The following is a 22,353-nucleotide window of genomic DNA, read 5'->3' as shown; positions in this document are numbered from 1 at the left end:
CTGGCTCATATTCAGGCAGCTGTCAACCAACACTCCCAGGTCCTTTTACACCGGGCAGCTTTCCAGCCACTCTTCCCCAAGCCTGTAGCGTTGCATGGGGTTGCTGTGGCCCAAGTGCAGGACCCGACACTTAGCCTTGTTGAACCTCACACAATTGGCCCCAGCCCATTGATCCAGCCTGTCCAGGTCCCTCTGCAGAGCCTTCCTACCCTCCAGCAGATCAACACTCCCACACAACTGACTGAGGGTGCACTCGATCCCTTCATCCAGATCATTGATAAAGATATTAAACAGAACTGGCCCCAACACAGAGCCCTGGGGAACACCGCTTGTGACCGGCCGCCAACTGGAGTAAACTCCATTCACCACCACTCTTTGGGCCCGGCCATCCAGCCAGTTCTTTACCCAGCGAAGAGTACACCCGTCCAAGCCATGAGCAGCCAGTTTCTCCAGGAGAATGCTGTGGGAGACAGTGTCAAAGGCTTTAGTGAAGTCTAGATAGACAACATCCACAGCCTTCCCCTCATCCACTAGGCAGGTCACCTTGTCATAGAAGGAGATCAGGTTGGTCAAGCAGGACCTGCCTTTCCTGAACCCATGCTGGCTGGGCTTGATCCCTTGGTTATCTTCTACATGCTGTGTGATGGCACTCAGGATGATCTGCTCCATCAGCTTCCCCGGCACTGAGGTCAGGCTGACAGGCCTGTAGCTCCCCGTGTCCTCCTTCCGGCCCTTCTTGAAGATGGGTGTCACATTTGCTAATCTCCAGTCAACTGGGACCTCCCCAGTTAGCCAGGACTGCTGGTAAATGATGGAAAGGGGCTTGGTGAGCACTTCTGCCAGTTCCTTCAGTACTCTCGGGTGGATCTCATCAAGCCCCATAGACTTGTGAGTGTCTAAGTGGTGCAGCAGGTCACTCACCATTTCCCCCTGGATTATGGGGGCTCCATTCTGGTCCCCGTCCCTGTCTTCTAATTCCAGGGGCTGGGTACCCAGGGAACAATTGGCCCTGCTATTAAAGGCTGAGGCAAAGAAGGCATTAAGTACCTCAGCCTTTTCCTCATCCTTGGTCACTGTGTTCCCTCCTCCATCTACTCGGGGCTGGAGATTCTCCTTACCTCTCCTTTTGCTGCTCATGTATTTGAAGAAGTATTTTTTGTTGTCTTTTATGGAGGTAGCCAGATGGAGCTCTAGCTTGGCTTTGGCCCTTCTAATTTTCTCCCTGCACAGCCTCGCTACACCTTTGCAGTCCTCCTGAGTTGCCCGCCCCTTCTTCCAGAGGTCGTAGACTCTCCTCTTTTTCCTGAGTTCTAGCTAAAGCTCTATGTTCAGCCAGGCCAGTCTTCTTCCCCGCCGGCTCGTCTTTCTGCACCTGGGGACAGCCCGCTCTTGTGCCTTTAGGACTTCCTCCTTAAAGAATGTCCAGCCTCCCTGGACCCCTTTGCCCATTAGGGCTGCCTCCCAGGGGACTCTCTTGACCAGTCTCCTAAACAGGCCAAAGTCTGCCCTCCAGAAGGCCAAGGTGGCAGTTCTGCTGACCCCCCTCCTCGCTTCTCCACGTATCAAAACCTCTATCATTTTGTGATCGCTCTGCCCAAGACAGCCTCCAACCATCACATGGCTCACAAGTCCTTCTCTGTTGCTGAACAAGAGGTCCAGCGGGGCACCTTCCCTCGTTGGCTCCCTCACCCGCTGTGTCAGGAAGTTATCTGCCACACGCTCCAGGAACCTCCTAGACTGTTTCCTCTGCTGTATTGTATTTCCAGCAGACATCCGGCAGGTTGAAGTCCCCCACAAGAACAAGGGCTAGCGATCGTGAGGCTTCTCCCAGCTGCTTATAGAATAGTTCATCTGTCTCCTCATCCTGGTTGGGTGGTCTGTAACAGACTCCCACCACAATATCTGCCTCGTTGGCCTTCCCCCTGATTCTTACCCGTAGACACTCCACCCTATCGTCACCATCATTAAGCTCTAAACTATCCAGACACTCTGGGCTACCCCACCACCTCTCCTGCCTCGCCTATCCCTCCTGAAGAGTTTATAGCCATCCATCGCCGCACTCCAGTTATGCGAGTCATCCCACCACGTTTCCGTGATGGCAACCATATCATAGTTTTCCTGATGTACAATGGCTTCCAACTCCTCCTGCTTGTTGCCCGTGCTCCGTGCATTGGCGTAGAGGCACTTCAGCTGGGGAAAATGTTTATTTTAAAACAACTTTATTAAAGGGGGAAAAAACATGGGATCATTTAACTTGGCCTGGGTTTTCTAAAATATTTCCAAAATAACAGGAAGCAACAGCTATACACAAGGAAACGCTTAACTCTTTGTATATCTCCTTGCTACATGTTTAACTATCAAAGAACAAGAATAAGCCTTAGAGTTCTGTTGTATTTGTCCTCTATTGTACGCTGTATCATGCTTTCAGATGCTGCAGGACTAGCAATTTTAGAGTGCATCATCATTTAGGAGAACAAAATTAAGTGCTATGTTATTAACATATTTTTGCTAAACCTGGTCAAAATAACAATAAAACAGGCAGTTTGGGCCTTGTGCATGCTCTGTTTTGTCTCAAGTTATCTCATCTGAGAGAAGGGTATATATTAAAGAGATGTCTCTAGAAAGTGATGGTACTAGTGAGAAACTGCTATGGCTCATGCAACTGCTCTGTCATATTGATTCTTGTCAGGAATGAGATTCTTTCTAGTTATTAATGAAATTTCAATCTAGTCATGGTAAGCTAAATTTGCTCTGACTATAGAGTCAATGCAATGCATTTGTCTCGTGAGCCTTTGAAGCCTGAAAATGCTTCTTTTCTAAACAAGCTACTACATATGTCCATCTCTGTTTCCTGCAAGACCGCCCTTTCTGAGAATAAGGAACAGTTTTATAAATATATATGAGCACTGCTGCCTTGAACTAAATCCCGTTTCCTTTGCCAAGGTTATACGAATTGCCTCAATGCAGATGGGTTGTAGGGGAGGGAGCAGTAATAGTAGCCACCACCTCAGTTTCTCAAACGTAAATGTTGTGGCAGAAAGAAATCACGTTCTATATCAATGCTAGCAAAGTCTGACATCCATTCAGCCCAGGCTGCCTTTACTTAGCAGCTCTGTGTCCCTCAGTGTGAGAAGAGATTTCTGTTATTTTGCAAATAACGACACTTGGATTCATGACAACCTGAATACATCCTGATGTGCAATGGCTGTCGCTTGCTTATGGTAACTGTAGCCTTCCTCATTTCATATTCCCCCTAGGCTAGTCCATGAAGTGCAGCATTGCTGCATGGCACGCTGAGAAGCCAGGCTTCTCCTACGTGGTTTCTCCACTTGCCCGTAGTTTGCACTTTGAGGTAGTCTATGCAAGTCCTTACGATTTCATGAGATTAAGCAACAATTTTAAGAGAGAGAGATCTGGTTTTGCCTTCAAGTGAGTGCCTTAGCTTCCATCTGTGATTTTTCTTGGTTTGTAGGCAAAAGTTTATTCCTAGCTTAAATAACTATCTCCTTCAAACAGGTTTTTCCAGGCAAGTTTGAGCTGCCTACACCAACCAGCACACACCTTCCCAACTGCTTCTGAGTCACTGTTCGTTAATAGTCTGAAAACTTTATTCTCAAACAGGTTTCAGTATTAAATAAGATTAACTGTATACCTAGCCACCATGAACAGGCATGAAAAACTGTAAATAACTGAGATTTTAAGGCATAAAAAGAGGAAGGGAAAAAAGCGATCAACAAAAATATATTAAAACAGTTATGTGAGGATACATTGGGGTCTGAGATGAAAGCCTTTGTGGGGCAAGTGCCACAGGGAAAGTACTCCCTCTGCTATACACATACTCCTTCCTGCAGCTCACAACACTGCTGCACCTCTCCTGCGTGATTCTTGCATGGGCACCTCCCATCGTATTTCAGTATTTCTTTGTGTTCCTGTTCAGAGGAGCAGGCTGTGTCCTTTTCAACAGCATTAGGAAGGCTCCTTTCAGAATTTCTCAGATAAGAAGTTTGAAAATTATTTCAGAGACTGACAGGCAGTTTCTGGTTTTATTGCCACTGAGGTTTTCCTGGCTTTTGTTCTATATTTTATGGTAGTTATAAAATTAAGTAGGTTCTTCCCTTGAATTAGAAGAAAGTTGTGTAAATATAAAATGTATTCAGTATTTCCTTCTAGCCACCATATAAACATACTCAATAGTTGCTAAGACAAGAAAGTTTTTTTTCCTTAAATTTATAAATAAATTTAATAAAAATAATGTGTGAAGGATGGACACTCTGAGAGGGTAACTTATTTAAGAGGTGGAGTAACTTACTAAAACAAAATTCTGTAAGGTCTTCAGGTATAGAGTAAAAATATGCCAGACAAAAAGGAAAGTGAGTTAATTTCCATCATATATTGATTCTACCATATATTTTCACACCCTGGTGGGGGGAGGAACGGACAAAAACCCAAACGAACCACCACCACCACACCAAACCAGAACTGAAGTGACTGAGTGGAAATACTCAGAATTATGGCTACTTGTTTATTGGAGTGGGTGGTTATTTTTTCACGGTTTTACTAAACATGTACCTGTTTTTCTAGCATCTTTCTGATCCCTGTGCTCCCAGGTAGTGGAATAGCAAGGCTTGCAGGAAGGGTGGTGCTGGGCACTCTGCCTCTGGGCATAGAAACACTTCTGAGCACAGTACAGGTGTTGGAGCTGGCAGAGGTAATCTGCTACTTAGGTATGGTATAAATACTGGACTATGTAAATATGTCACTTGCTGTTTGGTCTGACTGATTCCCAGAGCTAATGTACGTAAACATCCTGCCCTGTCGGTTATTTCCAGGCGACTGAAGCCAAGGTAACTATGTCAATATTAACTTTATGGAAAAGAGATGCAAATATATTAATGAGGGGCTGGCACCATGATTAAAGGTTTTCTTCTTTTCCTAAAGATTTGTGTAATTTTACACCAGAAGTAAAATATATTTACTGTAACGTCTCTTGGCATAAACTGAGTGTTTCTCGAGGCATGCTGAAGACAACATACCACTCTTCTATATTGAATTGCGTACACTATATTTTCTGTTCGCCAGCATAAAAATCTGGTCATAGAGCAGCTCTGAGCCTGACCAGAGTCATACGCTGTGATTAGACTCTTGCAGAATATTTGCATTCCCAAATGACCACATGCTCTGTGAGCCCAGTGATGATGAAACACAGTGGAGCTGTAATACCTTCTTTCGTTTGTAGTCTAACCCTTGCCAAATACCTAGCTAGGGCTTCTGGGCTTCTGCTTCCAGCACCTCATATTTCCAGGGTTCTGCTATCCAAATTCTGGATGAACCTCGCATTGTTATGACCAAGATTAATCCCAGAATCAAGTAACGTAAATTAATCATAGACTTGTGCAGTTGGGACAGAAATGGAAATGGGACATTTTCAATCTTAGGGTCAGAAAGAACTCTTAGTTATGCACTAAGTCTGCACTGCCTGCAGGTCACTAGTCTCTCCTGTAGAAATTCCTCTTTGTAAGCCAGTGCCTGTGAAGAGAGCAGAGCTTTCAGGGAGAACAGTGATCTTGATTTTGAGTTCCTGGTGCTAATGAAGCCATCTATCTGTGGTAAGCTGTTGCAGTGATGAATTCCTTTGCTCTGAAAAATAAGTGCTTATGTTTTCCATCTAGATTTGTCTGGCTTTTGTCTGGCCACTGATTCTTCTTTTGTTTTTGTCTGCTCAAGCAAGTCTTCTATTATGATTCTTTTTTTTTCCTGTATAGATACTTGTGGATTTAGCAAGTTCTCTGCCCCTACCCCAACTGTTGTTTCGATAAGCTAAATAAAGCAGTGTCATCTAGTGCTACACTAACATCACCCTTTTCAGCCTGCTAAAGAGAAAGTTGAGGAACTTATTCTATCAATTGCTTTCTTTCCAGTCCTTTAATCATTCTCGAAGCTGTGATGACTTTGGGCTTTGCAGCTGCAGTAGGAAATGCTTCATACCACACCCTTGCTCCCACATACTCAGTTTGATTGCCACTGTAAAGATGGCAAATTGTCTTAGTCCTCTAGAAGACAATCAAGGTAAAGTGGGCAGGGAATACTTTTACATAGAAGCTCTACAGTGAACTGGACAGGGACACATATAAAACAGGTTTTTAAGGACAGCATTTCCTTTTTGCATTTGATAGTTTCCTGTTCAAAATTATACAAAAGCAATTTAATCCTTTTTTTTACTGTTCCCCTATGCAAATCACTTCCCAGACTTCTGATAGACTTGGGGTTTGTCAGCCTCACCAGCCAGCTTCCCCTAAAGAAGTGGCAGGGAGGAAAAGCCAAATAGCAGACAATGAAAATCTGAAGTGAAGAGAACTTGGACAATTTCCTGAATACATCAATGAAGTAACAGTGAGAGCAGACAGCAGCTGGACTGAGAATGCAGAAAAGCAAGTGGGAATCACTGACAACCACAGCAAGTGGGAAGCTCTTTGGAGCCTTCCCTTGTGCTGACTTCATTACTTGATCTGAATTTGGAGCCTATTCAGTATTGGGATTCAGACCAAACTCCAAGTAGAATAAAGGGTAAAAACACATCTGATCTGCCCCAAGACATCTGTAAGTTGCTAAACCATCCCTCTAATGAAATGCAAATTGTTGTAAGTTTATAGTAAAAAATTTAATGGGACAGGTGAATATATATTATAAAACGATCGTGTATGAATGTTTTCATCATGTGTGTTGGTTGATGACTAAATTGAAGGCACTTGGTCTTGTTTGGACTGTTTTAGACATGAAAAAGAGGCAAAGGCTGTATGCCAAGAAGCTTGAATGTTGGAGTTTGAGAAAGTTATTTAAGGAGCAAAAAACCTGTTTCTTAAATGCCTACCAGGAAAAGTTCTTAGGTGCATCTCTTGGCTTACCTGGATTGGCAAATGTGTATAGTTAAGGCAAACTAGCTGAAGTCTTTTTCTGAAGACTGTATTTTGTTCATGTGCTTCTAAATATGACGTGTGAACACTCTGTAGTGTGAACCTAGGTTAAATTTTATGACAGAACCTCAATCGGTTACAACAGGAAAATTCTTAGAGTCTATTATTCAATTGTATTTCAGTAACTCAAGGTAAATGGTGCAGGAACATGTTAGAAACTGAGGTACAAGTTCACCAGCAGTATTAGAAGCAAACAAAATGCTTATAAAAACAGATGGACTGCTGTGCAGTTATTACTCTGAGACTTGTACAGTTTGTAACCTGAAATGGAGACGTTATGTCATTGATGGAGAAGGTCTTGGCAAAACTCCTGGCATAATGCTTGATGGAAGTAAAACCAGGATCCCTTCATCACATAAATACATTCTGTGTCATCGCATAAATACATTCTGTGTATCTTTTGGTATATAGAATATGCTTGTCTAGACATCAAGGAAGACAATATCCTAGAATAAAACTAAACAGAATAATAATGGATCACTGTTTTTCTTTACATTTTGTTTATAGGAGAAATACAAATTTGGTGGTACTTAGGAGGAGAAGGAAATGCTGAAAGAACTGCTGTAGATTGTTCATACAGAGCCTTCAAAAACATAACTGTTACCAACTACTGTTGAACTAGAGTATCAACCCAGCAACCTTTTCCGGAACAGCAGTCCTGTGAAGGGCTGCTGCAGACAACAGCACCCAGGAAAGGAAGTCTATGATGCAATGTGCACAAATGCCTACTAAGGGAAAAATCCTAGCTCTTTAGAAGTAACTGGCATAGCAAACTGCACGTGGAATTCCCTACCTTGCCTGGGTGAATTCAGAACTAACTAAACCTTCTTCATTCCTGTATTTTTAATCCTGTTTATTGTTTTTCAAATGATAAATGAATAGCACTCTGCTCACACAATCTCACGTGTGATATAATACTGTCATCAAGCAAGGGAAAGAAAGGCAGGAAGAGAAAGGCCCTTTACCATTTGATTACAGCAATGCAAGAATGTTCCAACAGATCATTACCAGAGCAATGCCCACATTCCTTTTGGTAGTGGGTTTCCCTAAAGGGTTTCCCTAAGTTTGAAGCAATGACATTTTTGCACAGAAAGTCAGGACTGTAAACGTGTGGCCACAAAGCCATTATACATATAGGCAATATAAACTAAATATGAAGAAAATTCAGGCCAGGAGAAACGTTTTAAGTACGTATATGACAAATGCTAACCATAGCATGCAGCATAATCACCACCACAGTATCAATGACAGACACTAGTACAGTGCACTGATTCCAGAGTTTAAGTCTAGTTGGATGAGTTTTTAGAAGAAGCTTAGTTCCAAAGGAAAACTAATTTTTTCCAGGGCCAATAGATGAAATCTACAATGCAAGACAAACTGTTCCACCTGGTGCTCTATGTTTCTAAAGAGCATGCAGTGGACCATGAGCTGAGGCATTAGGCATTTGGTTTGTAATTTTAACCAGTCAATCTTTTATGTGCAAGTGATATAAACAGAATAAAATGCGCCATTTCAACATAGGATCATTTTTAGTTCATGACAATATTCACGCTATTTACTCTTTTATGTATTTTTTGATTCTTTCTTTTGTCAGGGTACTGATTTTAGAAACAAATGGTTGCAGGAAGTTCCCTGTAGGTCGTTGGTTTGTTGGGTTTTTTTTGTCTGGAAGAGATTTTGCTGTTTCACAAATCGGAAAAGTATTTTTCATTACAAAATGGGCTCCAGACCTCATTAAATTAATAGCTTTTCCTGGTTCCAAGATAGCAAATCTTTTCTATGCTCATTTTCCTCTCATTTTATGGAGCTAGGGAAATAATTTGAAGAGAGAAGGATGTATCTGAGAGTGGCATTCAGTGCTTGAGAAGTCAGTGCAAAAACAGCCTTTGAAAGATTGACTGGTTTTTGGGGTTTTTTTAACACAAAAACCAAAATTGTGGCACCCTAATTGCTATGAGATGTGAAGGGAACAGGAACTGTAGTAGCTGCATTTGACTATAATCACATCCCCATGGAAGAAGAGAAGTGTGGTAGAATTTAAGAGACGGCCATTGGCTGTCTTATTAAAGCATATCCTAGCAATATTTTTTTTCTCCAATTATTGCAGACTATCCTGCAAGCCTGGAGAAAGAAGAAAGGGTACTCTGTTATGTTTACCTACAGATAACTGTTAAATGAGCATTCACTCCTCACTTCTGTTCTCACTTGCCTTCTCCTTCCTCTTGTCCTTTTGAGGTATGGTCATGAGCAAGAGAATTAACAGGACTTCTACCATATAAGTTCACGCACATGTTAACCAGCAATGGTTATGCTCAATAAACCTATTGTATTTTCCTTTCCTTTGACAACACTGACTACCCCGAATTACTCCTCACCAGCATATGTGGTTTTCTTCTCCTCTAGCATTTTGTTATTCTGATGTAAGTACACTACTATGGAGTTTGTGATGAGTAAAGTATCTCTGCTACATATGTGCTAACGCGTAACTCAGCAGTAACAGCAGCATTAGTTCATAGAGTGCAATCTTATTTGATACTTTTTTATCTGTGTGTACCATACAAACTAATTATTCTTTATACAAATATGATTAGTCAAGTTTCTCCAGATAGCTTATTATTGCTATTTAATGGTGTAACAGTATAGAGACATAAATATTTGTTTTTCCATTATATACCAGTTGTCAGCAGTTATGTCATAGTATCCCTGCTCAGATGTTGATATCTCACAATGCACTTTGTGATTCTGTATGTGCACCCTGTGCTACCTTATGCTTAAGTTCTTTTATAAAAGGGGCACTTAAAAGCATTAGAAAAGGTCAATGGAAAATGTGAAGCAAATGTTCATGGATTTAAATCCATGAGAAACTTAGATGGATGGCCACTGGATTCAGGGATAAAGTGCTGTAATTGGCTAGATCATATACAATCTAAAACACACAAAAAACTACATTCAACATCTTTCATGCTTTATAAGCAGGGAAAAAAACCAAAACATTAATCTATGTGCTGTGACTTCACGCATATTTAGCTGGTTAGTTTGCACTTTCCTAAGAGGCCCTAAAAATAAACTGAAAACATCTTAAACTGCCTAAGTCAAATAGAATGGCAGGAAAACTCTATTGTTTCCAAATGTGCATTGAAACAAATGAACGAGCATGAGGCTCCTCTATAAGAGAAAGAGTCTTAATGGAAGACCTGACTGAACTCTGACAAGTCATATGAAAGTAACACGGTGAGCCTTGCTAGCCTAACAAGATTTTATCTGTCGGTACAAAGGCAGCACCTCTTGTTAACTTCAGAATATATGTTTGAAAATTCAACTAATACACTTCTAACGCATCACTTATTTCAGTGAAAACTTACTGAAAAGGCAGTACAGATAGAGATTAATACAGGTCTGTCTCCTTCTGTGCCATTTCTGCTTTGTATAATATGAAGACAAAGGCAGAACAAACGTTTGAAAAGTTCACTGTCTGGCCCACTCCGAAATATCAGGCTGTTTCTGACCACAACCAGGCCAAAACTCAGGTGAAAGATGTGGAAATGTATTTATCAAAAGGGAGAGGAAAACTTGGAACTTAGGTGTCAAAAGTAGACTAATGACATTCTGTACGTAAATACTATTAAATTTTAGTTAATTTAGGGCTCTTCCCTTGCTGCTGCAAAATGAAAGTGCAAAAACTTAGTCTTCTCCTGCCTCTAAAACAGATAAATGTGCTGGAGTTTGTGGGCCTTTTTATTTGCACGCTTTCCAAAGTTAGTTCACTGTTTAAAAAAAAAAAAAAGTAATTCACATACTATTTCTGTATCGGGAAAGGGCCAGGGAATATCATCCATAAATGTAAAATAGAAAAACATACCATCTAAGATATCTTTCCCCACTTTAAATATGTAAGTTGCAAAAGAAAATCATCAGTGTGTGATTATGGACAGATGTTGCATGGTTCCTTGTAAAACCTTGTCATCCTGCCTGTCCTTAAGTGAGCTCTTCTCAGGCCGGGTCTGATTCAGATGCACCATTTGAGGACAGGTAATACAGGTGTATCTTTTGAGGAGGTGCTTATTCAAGAAGGATGTAAACACTGGAGAAGATTTCTATGCCTTTCAGGTGCAGCTAAGATAATATGCAGCTGCCAGCTCTTAGTGAATCTTACCTTGGCCAGTTGTGCTTGGAGCTTGTTCTTTGCATCAGCTACTTCAGCAATACGATTGTTAAAGGCCAAGTTGGTACTGATGAAATGATTCCACATCTCCTCAGATGTGCTCTCCAGTCCAACCTCTGCATCCTCTCGGAGCTTGACAGAGTTGGCCCTTGCATGTTGAGAGCACCTGATATTGTCTTCACTGAATTTAGCCCATGTTACAGGAACTGAAACACTAGTAAGAAATTTAAAATAAGGGGAAAATAAAAAAAATAAAAGCTTAGGTGAGCTATTTTCCTTTCAGTGATAATTACATTGAGTTACACTAAGTATTCATCCATTGAAGTGTGCAAACTGTGTAATCACATACAGCAAGTGATTCTGTGGGTTTCATACCCACTTTTTTTTTCTTTTTTCCTCTACAAACCAAAAATTTGGCAACAATGAGTGAAGTTTTGGAGAGCTGTTGCTTTGACAGAGTTTCTATGGCTTGCTTGAATATTGTAGCTGCTAACTAGAGGTCTTAGTAGCCCTGGTGTCAACTCCAAGGTAGGTAGGTTTATGTTTTGCTGTATAAAGAATGACCTTTTCTGGCATATTTTTTGTTTATTGATGCTTAAAAATAGTTTTTCAGGATCAGGTATGAATGTCCACAACACAGCCTCTTCTTGTCTTTAACAGATTAGGTGATGGTCTGAGTTCATACCTGCTGTATCTCAGCTGAAGTCTGACACATTTCTGTGCGTCAAGGTTCAGAGTGCTTATGGCCTTAGTGGATTATTAGATTATTTAGCATGATCTCCTGTGCATTGCACACCATCAAATTAGATTCAAATACCATCTACTTTTGTGAATCCAAACATTTATCCTGGGGAAAACGAGTTGTGTGTCACCAACCACCAGAGAACATGAGAGCCCAACCTAGTTTATGGAAAATGAACAAGAAACCAAAGGAGAAAGGATTGTTACACAGCTCTTCAGACAGCTCTGGTCTGCTACCAGAGCAGCCCCACCTCATGAGATACGTATGACCTATATAATAAAGCATGTGACTCTGACACCCTAGTAGCCTTCATCATCAGAAGGAATGATAGCAGGAAAATGGATAAGGCACTGACCTGGGAGTAAGGAGAACTGGAATTTTCTCCCAGCCCCAACACTGTCCTTCTGTGTCATTTGGATAAATATCTCCATACTTTTACTTCTCCAAGTATTAAAATGAACACCTCTGCTTTAACTTACAGTTAAATTTAGTAATATCTATCAGACAAGCAGAAATGATTCTGCTATGGAAAAGCCTGTGAATATACAGAGAGAGACTGAATATAGGATTCCTGCACTGAAAAATGCCACCCATGAATGTTCCTGCTGCAATGTCCTGTATGTAAACAAACTTTGGGATACTTGGTTTTGTGTCCAAGCTTCACAGATGGCCTTCATTATCATAATTAACATAATTATGAACATAAATCCCAGACTCTGGTCTTTCCAAACTGGGAGTCTGTGGGGCTCTAAACTTGCAGCCTGAGCCCCCAGCTTGAAAATTGGTACGGCATAAGTTACTCTCTTTGGTGTTAAATTCACCACCTTCTTTAATGCACTGCTTAGCCTACTAGGTCACTTCTCCCTTCACCCAGAAATATTTAGTGTATTTTATGAAAAGGAACATTTTACTTGCCAAACTGAAACACTGAGACAAACTTCTGCCTGCATGTAGACTTCCTTCTCCACACAAAACTTCCTTCTAAGAATTATGCCTGTACATTAAACTCTGCAGGGACAGGTCACTATTATTGAGTTTCATGTTTACTTTAGATTTTAATTGAACACTGAGAATAAATATTAAAGGATGCAAAAAGAAGAAGTTAATTTTGTCAGTGCTTGTTTTTGCAGGGGCCCTTTTTTCAGTTTTTCAGAGGGTATTCCTCTCGCTCCAAACTGAAGTACTGGTCTTCCTAAATGATTTGGAATTCCTTAGTGCCACACATTTATTTAGGCAGCTTCAGGTAACCAACATGATACCATAGTAAAGTGCATAAATCGGTGTACTAAACCTGAGCAGACATTACTTACAGCTACTGATCCAGACAATCTCAGTGTACTTTCTGCAGGTTGTTTGGTTTGGGGGTTTTTTTCCCCTCTGTGGTCTGATGATTATATTCATACTCTCATCAGAAAATTAAATTTCCAAGTAGGTTTCCATCTTGACTATCTGAAATACTTAGTACTTAATCTGTTCTTTAACATTACTTTTTCAGACTGTAATTTATCCAGCTGGCTCTGTTGAGGCAGAAAACACCTGCTCTGCTCCTGAGTCCTGCAGGTATGTCTGTCTGCCAAATGGTTTCAGGAAAATGTTAATGAAAAATGGTATTTCTTTGGATAATTGTTGGTAAGAAAGGAAAAGGGCTGTAAAACTTATCCACATGAATCTGCTTTTTACCAGAGCTGACAAGAATAATTTTATTCATTGATAATCCTAAAGTAGGTAGTGTTACTAGAGCAGAATGCCTGCCAAGTTTCCTTCGGATATGCCCTCATTTCAGTAGCGAATGAGGTGATCTTTTAATGAAAAGCAGAACACAAGTAAACAAATAATAGTGATTTTTTTTTTTCTCCTTCCAACAAGACAGAGTCATTATCATTTGATATTGTGGAGTACATTCACCATTCAAATATTGCTATGTTAAAGAGTGATAAGGGAACTAACAAGTCATTAGCACAAAAACACTGCCCTCTATTGCAAGCTGCTTTTCTTCTGCTATTGCTCTTGGATTGGCTGCAGGTCTTGATGAGGCCGCTACTAATAAACAGTTTTAAAACTGTATACAATTGGGACATTTTAGTTCAGTAATTTTAGTTCAGTCTGTAATGCTAAAGCTGTGCCAAATCTTTTTGATCATCCTGTTTAATACATATCTCTCTATAACTTGATGGCCTAATTTCCAAATAACCCAAGCTATTTTTACAGAAAATATATCTAGTCCTTGGTGTACACTTGCATGCTGTTTACCACATTGCACTTCACTGCACACCTTAGCTGAATGTTAATTTGATTGGATGTGGTTTTGACACCTGAAGGCCACAGAACAGTATAAATCAAAACCAAAGGGAGGCATCTGCAGAAAGGAGTTTGAGAGCAAGGAGTCACCTGCAACACAGTTGTAAACAATCATCCTTGCTGAAAAACACAGCTCACTGCACGTCGGTGCTGCAGACCGCCAGCTTCTGCCTGGCCCCCAACAACGGCAGCTGTTAGGAGGCAGGGAGTAATTGAGGATGATGGTGGGTTTCACACCAAGGAAAGACGGGGCCATACAGAGAGAGAAGCCACTTCTTTCTATACCACTTCTCAAAGATAAGGCTAGGACTTGTGCTGTAATCAGGCTCTTACTTACAGCAGGGAGCAGGGAAAGAGAAGGCTACAATAGCCGCTCATACTCACGTCCCATCTGCTTTCTCCACTCCATGATAAAAGTTGATGCTGTCTGATGTGTTCCTCAGGTTAAAGCACTTCTCATCAATAAAATGGGCTGAGTTTTTGTCAGAAAGATCCTGCTCCAGGGCATGCTGTGCATCTCTGTTGATGCTGTGAAGGGGAAAGAATTACCTTAATCTGAACCACCTTTAATGCTGTTGTGCTAAATAGCTAAATTGCTTTCATTAGTTTCCTACAACGCTTCATTTTATAGTTGGCATTTACAGTGCCTTGAAAATGCTTGGTGCTGTAATTTAGCTAGAGGGAGCTGCCGTACCATTCGTCCCTTTTAGCCTCTAGCGATTATTCCTCAAAAAGTTGCATTTAACTCACTGCATTTAATAATGGTTGTCATTTTAATGACAGACAACCACAAGGGTCAAAAACAACAGGTAGTTGTTGTGTGGTATGAAGCCTCAGAGTAAAAGGGAGGAGGTTTTTCAGCAATAACCTTCATGTTAGCAAAGCTGTAAGTGAGAAAGAAAAGGGCAGACCAGCGTTGTGGTTTCTTATCTCTCCTGATTTGGGGGACAGATTCACTTAGCGTAATTCAAATTGTACATCACTGGAAAATCTGTTTAAGTATTTCTGCACATCTTGATCACGAGGAGGGAAATATGTTGCTCCACCTCTGCTTTCTTACCCACAAGGAATTTTTGGAGTAATTTAATCTCCTTTGGCTTTTCCAAAAGGATGGAAGACCTGGCAGACCTTGGGCTAGAATGGGGGTGATATAGATGAAGAAAGAATCAAAGTCTTGCCTTCCAGTGCATCAGGAGACAGTAGACATATTGACATTTTTTTGCAAATATTGCTGTTTCCGTGATGTACTTGTCAATTGGCATTACTATCGGTCTGCCTGATGTGGTGACAGAACTGAGTCAATGGTAACCAGAAATGCCAGCCTGAAGAGCTAGACAGAGTTCATGACACCGGGTACGAACGTGGCTTTTATCTGATCGTATACCAAATACATTACAGTAGTGGGATGAACTGCAGAAATGCATCTAACCTGACTCGTGAGTCCTGAGTGCCATTAATAAGAGCAATCATTTATAAAATCTACTTATGTCTTTTTCTCCTATAATGTATTAATCAAGAACTGTACAATTTTATCTTCCTTATGAGCAGTCGAACTGTTTCTTTTGAGAATCATGTCACGTCATATAAACATGACTTAAAATTTGTATCAGTTCTATGTAGTTAACAGAACACTGTATTCAGAACAGTTTTACCTAATCAAATGATAAGACTTAAATATAATTTGCATTTACTAGGATATTTGTGCACTCTCAAAGAAATAAATTCCAAAGCCTTCCATAACAAAGCATATATAAATATACATAAAAATAATTTAAGTCCATTCCATAACTCATCTCATACTTTATGATGTGCTTAGAGACCTGTTTCTTTTGCCAATAATAATTTTTAATTTAGTTTTGTAATTAAAAAAAAAAAAAAAAAATTCCCTTTGAACTTCACTCCAATATGCCACATAGCAACATTGGCACAACTAAGCTATAATTTTGGTGTCCCTAATTCTAATGAAGGATTTCGGATTAAACATTACTTCAAAAATGGAGTCACAGTCATCTTTAAGTGGTAAGCATTCCTATTCTGCAGTTTAACATACATATTCTGTCATTGGTAAGAATTAGAAGTGGAGGGCAATGAGCATCTAACAGGCTAAGTCTCTGATTTTGCTTTTGCTATTTTCAATCTGTCATTCGATACTAGCCAACACTGAATTCAGCTTTCCTATCTTTAAAACAGGAATTCAGTATAAAGTCTTACCCCAACTGTTGACTGATTTTCTGTGCAAGTTTTGTCAGTATTTCTTGACAGTCCTTGAATACATCAACCTCCTACAGCGGAAAATATACAGTGTCAGTGCTTTCATCAAACTACATTTGTCTTAGTGAATTTACCCTTTTTATTCTGCATTCTAGATGTTGCAACCATCTCACATATCTCAAATGCAATACAGGTCAAGAAAGGATGTGTTTTGGTCCCTCTCTTCCTCAGTGCTACAAAGTTGTATCTTTTGACTTGGTTTTGTATGGCTTTTTATATTATATCAAACATGTTAAGTGGATTTTATTGGATGGAGTCATTCTAATAAACATAAAGTCATATTTTGCTTGGCTTAAGTATAATAAAGATACTTGAAACATGAACCTTAATCCATTAAACTACCCTCTCTAACTACTTCTATATCTTTCTAGAGCAATACAAATATTTTGCTAATAGTGGAGTAGGTTAAAAATACATCTGATTTAAGAAAAAGGCTCCCTAAGGAAGTATATTGTATTATTCTTCAAAACTATAAATATTACTCAAAGAAATTCAAAGCCAGGTTCCACTCAGCTTAAAATAAATAAAAAATACTCAAACCAATCACATTGACAACTATGCAAACACAGTAATTATGGTCCCTCAAACAATGTTATGGTGTTCCAGCCTCTTTCCTTTTTAAAAACTCAGTTTTAGCCCAACATACCCTCTTACCTAAGTGTGTACAGTTTTGAAACAGGGAATAAAGTGTTTTAAATTATTTGGAAGTCAAGACACCCTGAATTTAAAAATACAGGCTCTGTCTCTGTACTTGTACAGTATGTGTAAGAGTGACAGCAACTTTAGAACTGGCTTTCCTGTTATTACAAAATGAGCTTTTGTTGTCCTTTATTGTCACTACCTAGCTTGCTCCATAGTCAGAGCAGTGCTTGGAGAGATCAGGCAAATAGCCTTTATGTTTCATTTTGAAAAATACTTTTTTCATCTGTGTCGTGGTTTAGCTTCCGTCAGTAACCAAGCACCACACAGCCACTCATTCACCCTCCCCCTCAGTGGGATGGGGGAGAGAATCAGAAGAGCAAAAGAAAGAAAACTCGAGTGTTGAGATAAGAACAGTTTAATAATTGGGAAAAAGAAAAGGAAAAAAATTATAATGAAAAGGAAAAAAACGAGAGAGAGAGAGAGAGGAACAAAACCCAGGGGAAAAAAAACAAGTGATGCAACCGCTCACCACCCACTGACTGATGCCCAGCCCGTCCCCGAGCAGCTATCGCTGGCCCCCAACCAAGTCCCCCCAGTTTCCATACTGAGCATGAGGCCATACGGTATGGAATAGCCCTTTGGGCAGTTGGGGTCGGCTCTCCTGGCTGTGCCCCCTCCCAGCTTCTTGTGCGCCTGGCAGAGCAGGGGAAGCTGAAGAGTCCTTGACCAGTGTAAACACCACTTAGCAACAACTAAACCACCAGTGTGTTATCAACATCATTCTCATCCTAAATCCAAAACACAGCACTATACCAGCTACTAGGAAGAAAATTAACTCTATCCCAGACGAAACCAGGACAATCTGTTCATGTGGAACATTTAGCAGTATGGGCCTGTGTGAACCTCATGAAGTTCAACAACCTGCACATGGCTCGGGGCAATCCCAAGCACAAATACAGGCTGGGCGGAGAATAGATTGAGAGCAGCCCTGAGGAGAAGGACTTGGGAGTGTTGGTTGATGAGAAGCTCAACATGACCCGGCAATGCACGCTTGCAGCCCAGAAAGCCAACCGTATCCTGGGCTGCATCCAAAGAAGCATGACCATCAAGTTGAGGGAGGTGATTCTCCCCCTCTACTCTGCTCTCATGAGACCCCACCTGGAGTACTGCATTCAGCTCTGGGGCCCTCAACATAAGAAGGACATGGACCTGTTGGAGCGAGTCCAGAGAAGGGCCACAAAGATGATCAGAGGGCTGGAGCACCTCTCCTATGAAGACAGGCTGGGAGAGTTGGGGTTGTTCAGCCTGGAGAAGAGAAGGCTCCGGGGAGACCTCATTGCAGCCTCCATACTGGAAGGGGGCCTACAAGAAAGCTGGAGAAGGACTTTTTACAAGGGCATGTAGTGATAGGACAAGGGGTAATGGCTTTAAAGTGAAAGAGGGTAGATTTAGATTAGATATGAGGAAGAAATTCTTCACTATGAGGGTGGTGAGGCACCAGGACAGGCTCCCCAGAGAAGCTGTGGATGCCCCATCCCTGGAAGTGTTCAAGGCCAGGTTGGATGGGGCTTTGAGCAACCTGGTCTAGTGGAAGGTGTCCCTGGCCATGGCAGGGGGGTTGGGACTAGATGATCTTTAAGGTCCCTTCCAACCCAAACCATTCCATGATTCTATGATTTTATCCTACCCTGAATTCTCATGCTAAATTAAGTGCTGAAATACTTAAGCTAATATATATCAGCTCCTTGATTCTTCATTAAGACCCTAAAATTCCAAGTTGTAGGCTGTAGGCTCTGAACAAGCATCTCGGTAATCAGCTGGTCTGCACATCCTTCTGTAATCTATTAATCCAGATAAGTGCTTGAAGCAATACCATTGTCCCATAATGTTCTTTCCTAGTATTTTTATTCTCATACACATCCAATATAACTTCTTTCAAATATGTTAGCAAAATGTTATTTGATTATTTTTTTTTATTTAAAAGATTTAGCAATCACTACTATCCATCTCATTTTCTTTGTTCAGTAACACTATATATATAGCAAGGCAGTAAACTAGCATTTTATATTGTAAGCCCTAAGAACTTCTGAGATTTTATAGACCATGGCCGGGAAAACACTCTTGAGAAATGTTTCTACCTTGCTTTATAGGACCAGGGCAGATAGAACCGGACAAGACCTCACAAGGATGCTAGCCTATTCCTTTTGCTCCAGGAAGGATGAATAGAACATTAACCATCCCCAATATATACAGTTTTACCAAATTTCTTCCTCTTTTCCCCCTCCCTTAGTCTTCCAAATGAATGAAAGGAAGAAATTATTGCAATGTTTTTACCCTCATAAATATTTAATTGGATTTTAGTTATTTCCACAGTTTGAAAAATAAACTAGTAAGTCTGATCTTACCTTTATGAGGTTCTTTTCCACATCGTCGTGAACTAAGTCTATGCCCTTCCGCTTCTCACGGTGGTACAAGCATTCTAGCGCTATCTGCAAGCAAACCAAGGAACATTTGCAATAGGCTCAGTACTGCATTGTGGAGTGAGACCTTGAACCTTGCTGAAGGGGCCACTGAGCCGACATGTCAAGTAATGACCATCTATTGAGGGTGGAACAGAATAGGAGGTGGCTTCGTTGCACGCAACTGATCCATCTTAGTGGCTTATTCCTACTTACCTGTTAATAAATACTTTAAAGGATTAGCTGCCACCATAGCCGCCATTTGATTAGCTGCTTATTGATGTGCAGCAAGGCCTACATCTCAGCATGCCCACGCTTTGTTGTAAATTGTGTGGATTAAAACATCTGTGTTGTTCTACACTCATCCATAGCAAAATCCTTTTATCTCAGCTCCCCTCATCCGCCCTTACCCAATGCCAAAGTTTGGAAGTTTCATACCTATACAAGAGAATAACTGCATAACTACAGTCATTGAATAGGGAATTCAGTTAACCTGCCTCAGCAGATTAACTTTACTCTTAATGCCTCATCCACTTGTTTAGAGCCACACTAATATGAAACAGCATTAGCTGGCACAAAACCTTTCAGCAGAAAATGTTCCCTGAATAGAAAGCATCCTCAGCCTGCCACTCTGAATCAGTACAGATACAGACAACTAAAAAAGTCATTATTGAATACTGAATTTTGGTTTTCTATTTGTACTTGCCTAGAAACATTTCTGATAGATATAGCTTCCATCAGCAATACTCCAGATGTTTATGAGAGAGCTTTGACTCTAGTTTTGGCATGTTTTGAGTTTTTACTAGCATCATTCATTGACTCTGATATTACTGTGGCTTTTTCTGTTGCAATTAATTTGCCTTTAAGATTCTGGAGAACTTCAAAATGTAACACAAATGATACGCCATCCTAAGTGAAAATATTTTCACCAAGCAATAGCAGAAAATTTGGAGCTAGATAAGAATATCCCCGTTTCCTTCTTACTGAAGGTAATGTTTCACCAAGATCTGTCTTGATGATAACAGTAAAAGTCATACTAATATTGAACAGAGATAAAGCCATTTTCTTTACCCATTCCGCAGTACAGTCATGAAATAACTAGCTATGTCAAACCTACCTTCAGTGGTCCTTGCATTTCATCTGCAGCACATTCAAGCCGCTTCTTTGCTGTTTCCAAGGCTTGGGTTTCTCTCAGCAGACACTCTAGCTCATAGATGAGCTCAGATCTCCAGAAATCAATGTTAGAGATCCTCTCTCCCAGGTTTCTTCTACTGTCTTCTTGCATCTGATAAGTCAGTTGGTCCTTATCTTGCATCAGTCTCATTGAATCGGCATTCAGTCTACCAGCACGGTACCTGGAGGTTTCGGAGCCTTTTAATTGAACCACGTTCGCATGGTGCCAGTCACGAGTGCTGTAGCGGGCATGCAGGCTAGAGCGTGATGCAGGCAGAATAGTGGGCGGCCGCCCAGGGGGAGTAAATTGCTTGTCAGATCTGGGAGGGGCCGAAACCACTTTGTGAAGCAGACTGGGCCTCCAAGAGCTGAGGTAGCGGTAGCCTGGTAGGTAGTAGGACTGATAGGTGTCCTTGGTGGTGCTGGTGGGAGCTAGATCCGGGAACAAGCAGCTCTTCTTTGTGCCGCAGTAACTGGCTAGCTGCGTGGTCCCCAGAAACTCCATCCTGCGCCGGGCTCAGGAGCCGCCCTCGGGCTGTCCAGCATCCGCAGCCACGCTGAGCAGCCCCGGGCCCTCTGCCACCCTTCCGGGGCTGCGCGGTGCCTTGTGACACAGCGGAGGTGTCACAGAGCTCCGAGGGCTGTTCCACCTCGCCACCAGGCTGAACCCCGCCCGGGTTCCGGCGCTCCGGGGGGCCTCCGTTAGTACCTCCTCTCCTAGGGCACGTCGTTTTTCCCGCAAAGCAGCAGCGCTTTCCCCGCAGAGCAGCGCTGTGCGTGTTGGGACCCGGAGGTCTAGACGCGATGTGAGGCTATTTGGTTATAGCGCAGAGGGATTTGCCGAAGGGTCGCTCTGGATGGGCCTGTAGGTTTACCTTCAGTGAGCTTCTGAACCGAAACACAGACTCCGGAAGTCATCTCCAACGATTGTCTAGCGATCTCTGTAGATGGTTTGGTCCATCTAAAAAAAAAAATTGGTCTAAAAAAAAAAATTGTAACTATCTTGAGCTTTGCTCTTCCCCTCAACTGTATTCAGCTTCCATAAAAAGTATAAAAGATGGGAGAGATGTTCCTGTGATGATGGTTCTTCTCCAGTTTAAAATGTTGAGTAACTTCTCAGACAACTTACTTTTCTAATTTTTCCTTTCAGCCTTCTGGCCTCTCTGGCAAAAAACTGTTTCTGAAATCCAGTGCTCTAAAATTGCATTGTGACCCATCTTCTGTGCCAAGAATTTTGAACATAAATAAATATTTGTAATTAGGCACTGTATTTCACTATCCTAAGAGTCCTTAAATCAACACATAGAAGATTTCTTCTATGTTGAAGGCAAGACAATCGCCACTGTTTCTTCTTCTCCAGATATATAACTATGAAACGGCTTGTTAACCTTTTTTTCCACCTGGGGAAATAAAATATGTATTGAATATATATGCGTGACATTACAGCATATCTTGTCTCAGAAAGCTAGCATGACATTACACCCCAGCTGAAAAAAGTAGAGGTAATTTTAAATAAATGGTCATTGTATGTTAAATTTATCTTCTCATAATGTTTAAAATATATACAAATGTAAGTGCTAACTGTAGGGAGGTGAGGTACGGGCAGTGGAGCCACGCGCAGTGGCCAGGCACCAG

The 22,353-nt window shown here is 41.2% G+C and overlaps 1 protein-coding gene across 1 annotated transcript in view; it reads right to left on the bottom strand.

The window, feature by feature from the left end:
• Nucleotides 1-21,600, bottom strand: part of TEKT5 (tektin 5) — a 32,448-nt gene extending 10,848 nt beyond the window's left edge. Inside the window, exons 1-5 of the mRNA XM_075515072.1 lie at nt 20,663-21,600; nt 19,492-19,575; nt 16,385-16,455; nt 14,558-14,701; nt 11,125-11,347 (exon numbers count right to left, since the gene is read on the bottom strand). Coding sequence (XP_075371187.1) covers nt 11,125-11,347; nt 14,558-14,701; nt 16,385-16,455; nt 19,492-19,575; nt 20,663-21,223 — 1,083 coding nt within the window. The 5' untranslated portion in view covers nt 21,224-21,600. The remainder of the gene's footprint in view (nt 1-11,124; nt 11,348-14,557; nt 14,702-16,384; nt 16,456-19,491; nt 19,576-20,662) is intronic.
• Nucleotides 21,601-22,353: the final 753 nt, after the last annotated feature.

Source organism: Mycteria americana, chromosome 12, assembly GCF_035582795.1.
Source record: "Mycteria americana isolate JAX WOST 10 ecotype Jacksonville Zoo and Gardens chromosome 12, USCA_MyAme_1.0, whole genome shotgun sequence".
Lineage (NCBI taxonomy): Eukaryota > Metazoa > Chordata > Aves > Ciconiiformes > Ciconiidae > Mycteria > Mycteria americana.
The sequence above is the reverse complement of the archived record's forward strand: the minus strand, read 5'-3'. Positions and strand labels throughout refer to the sequence as shown.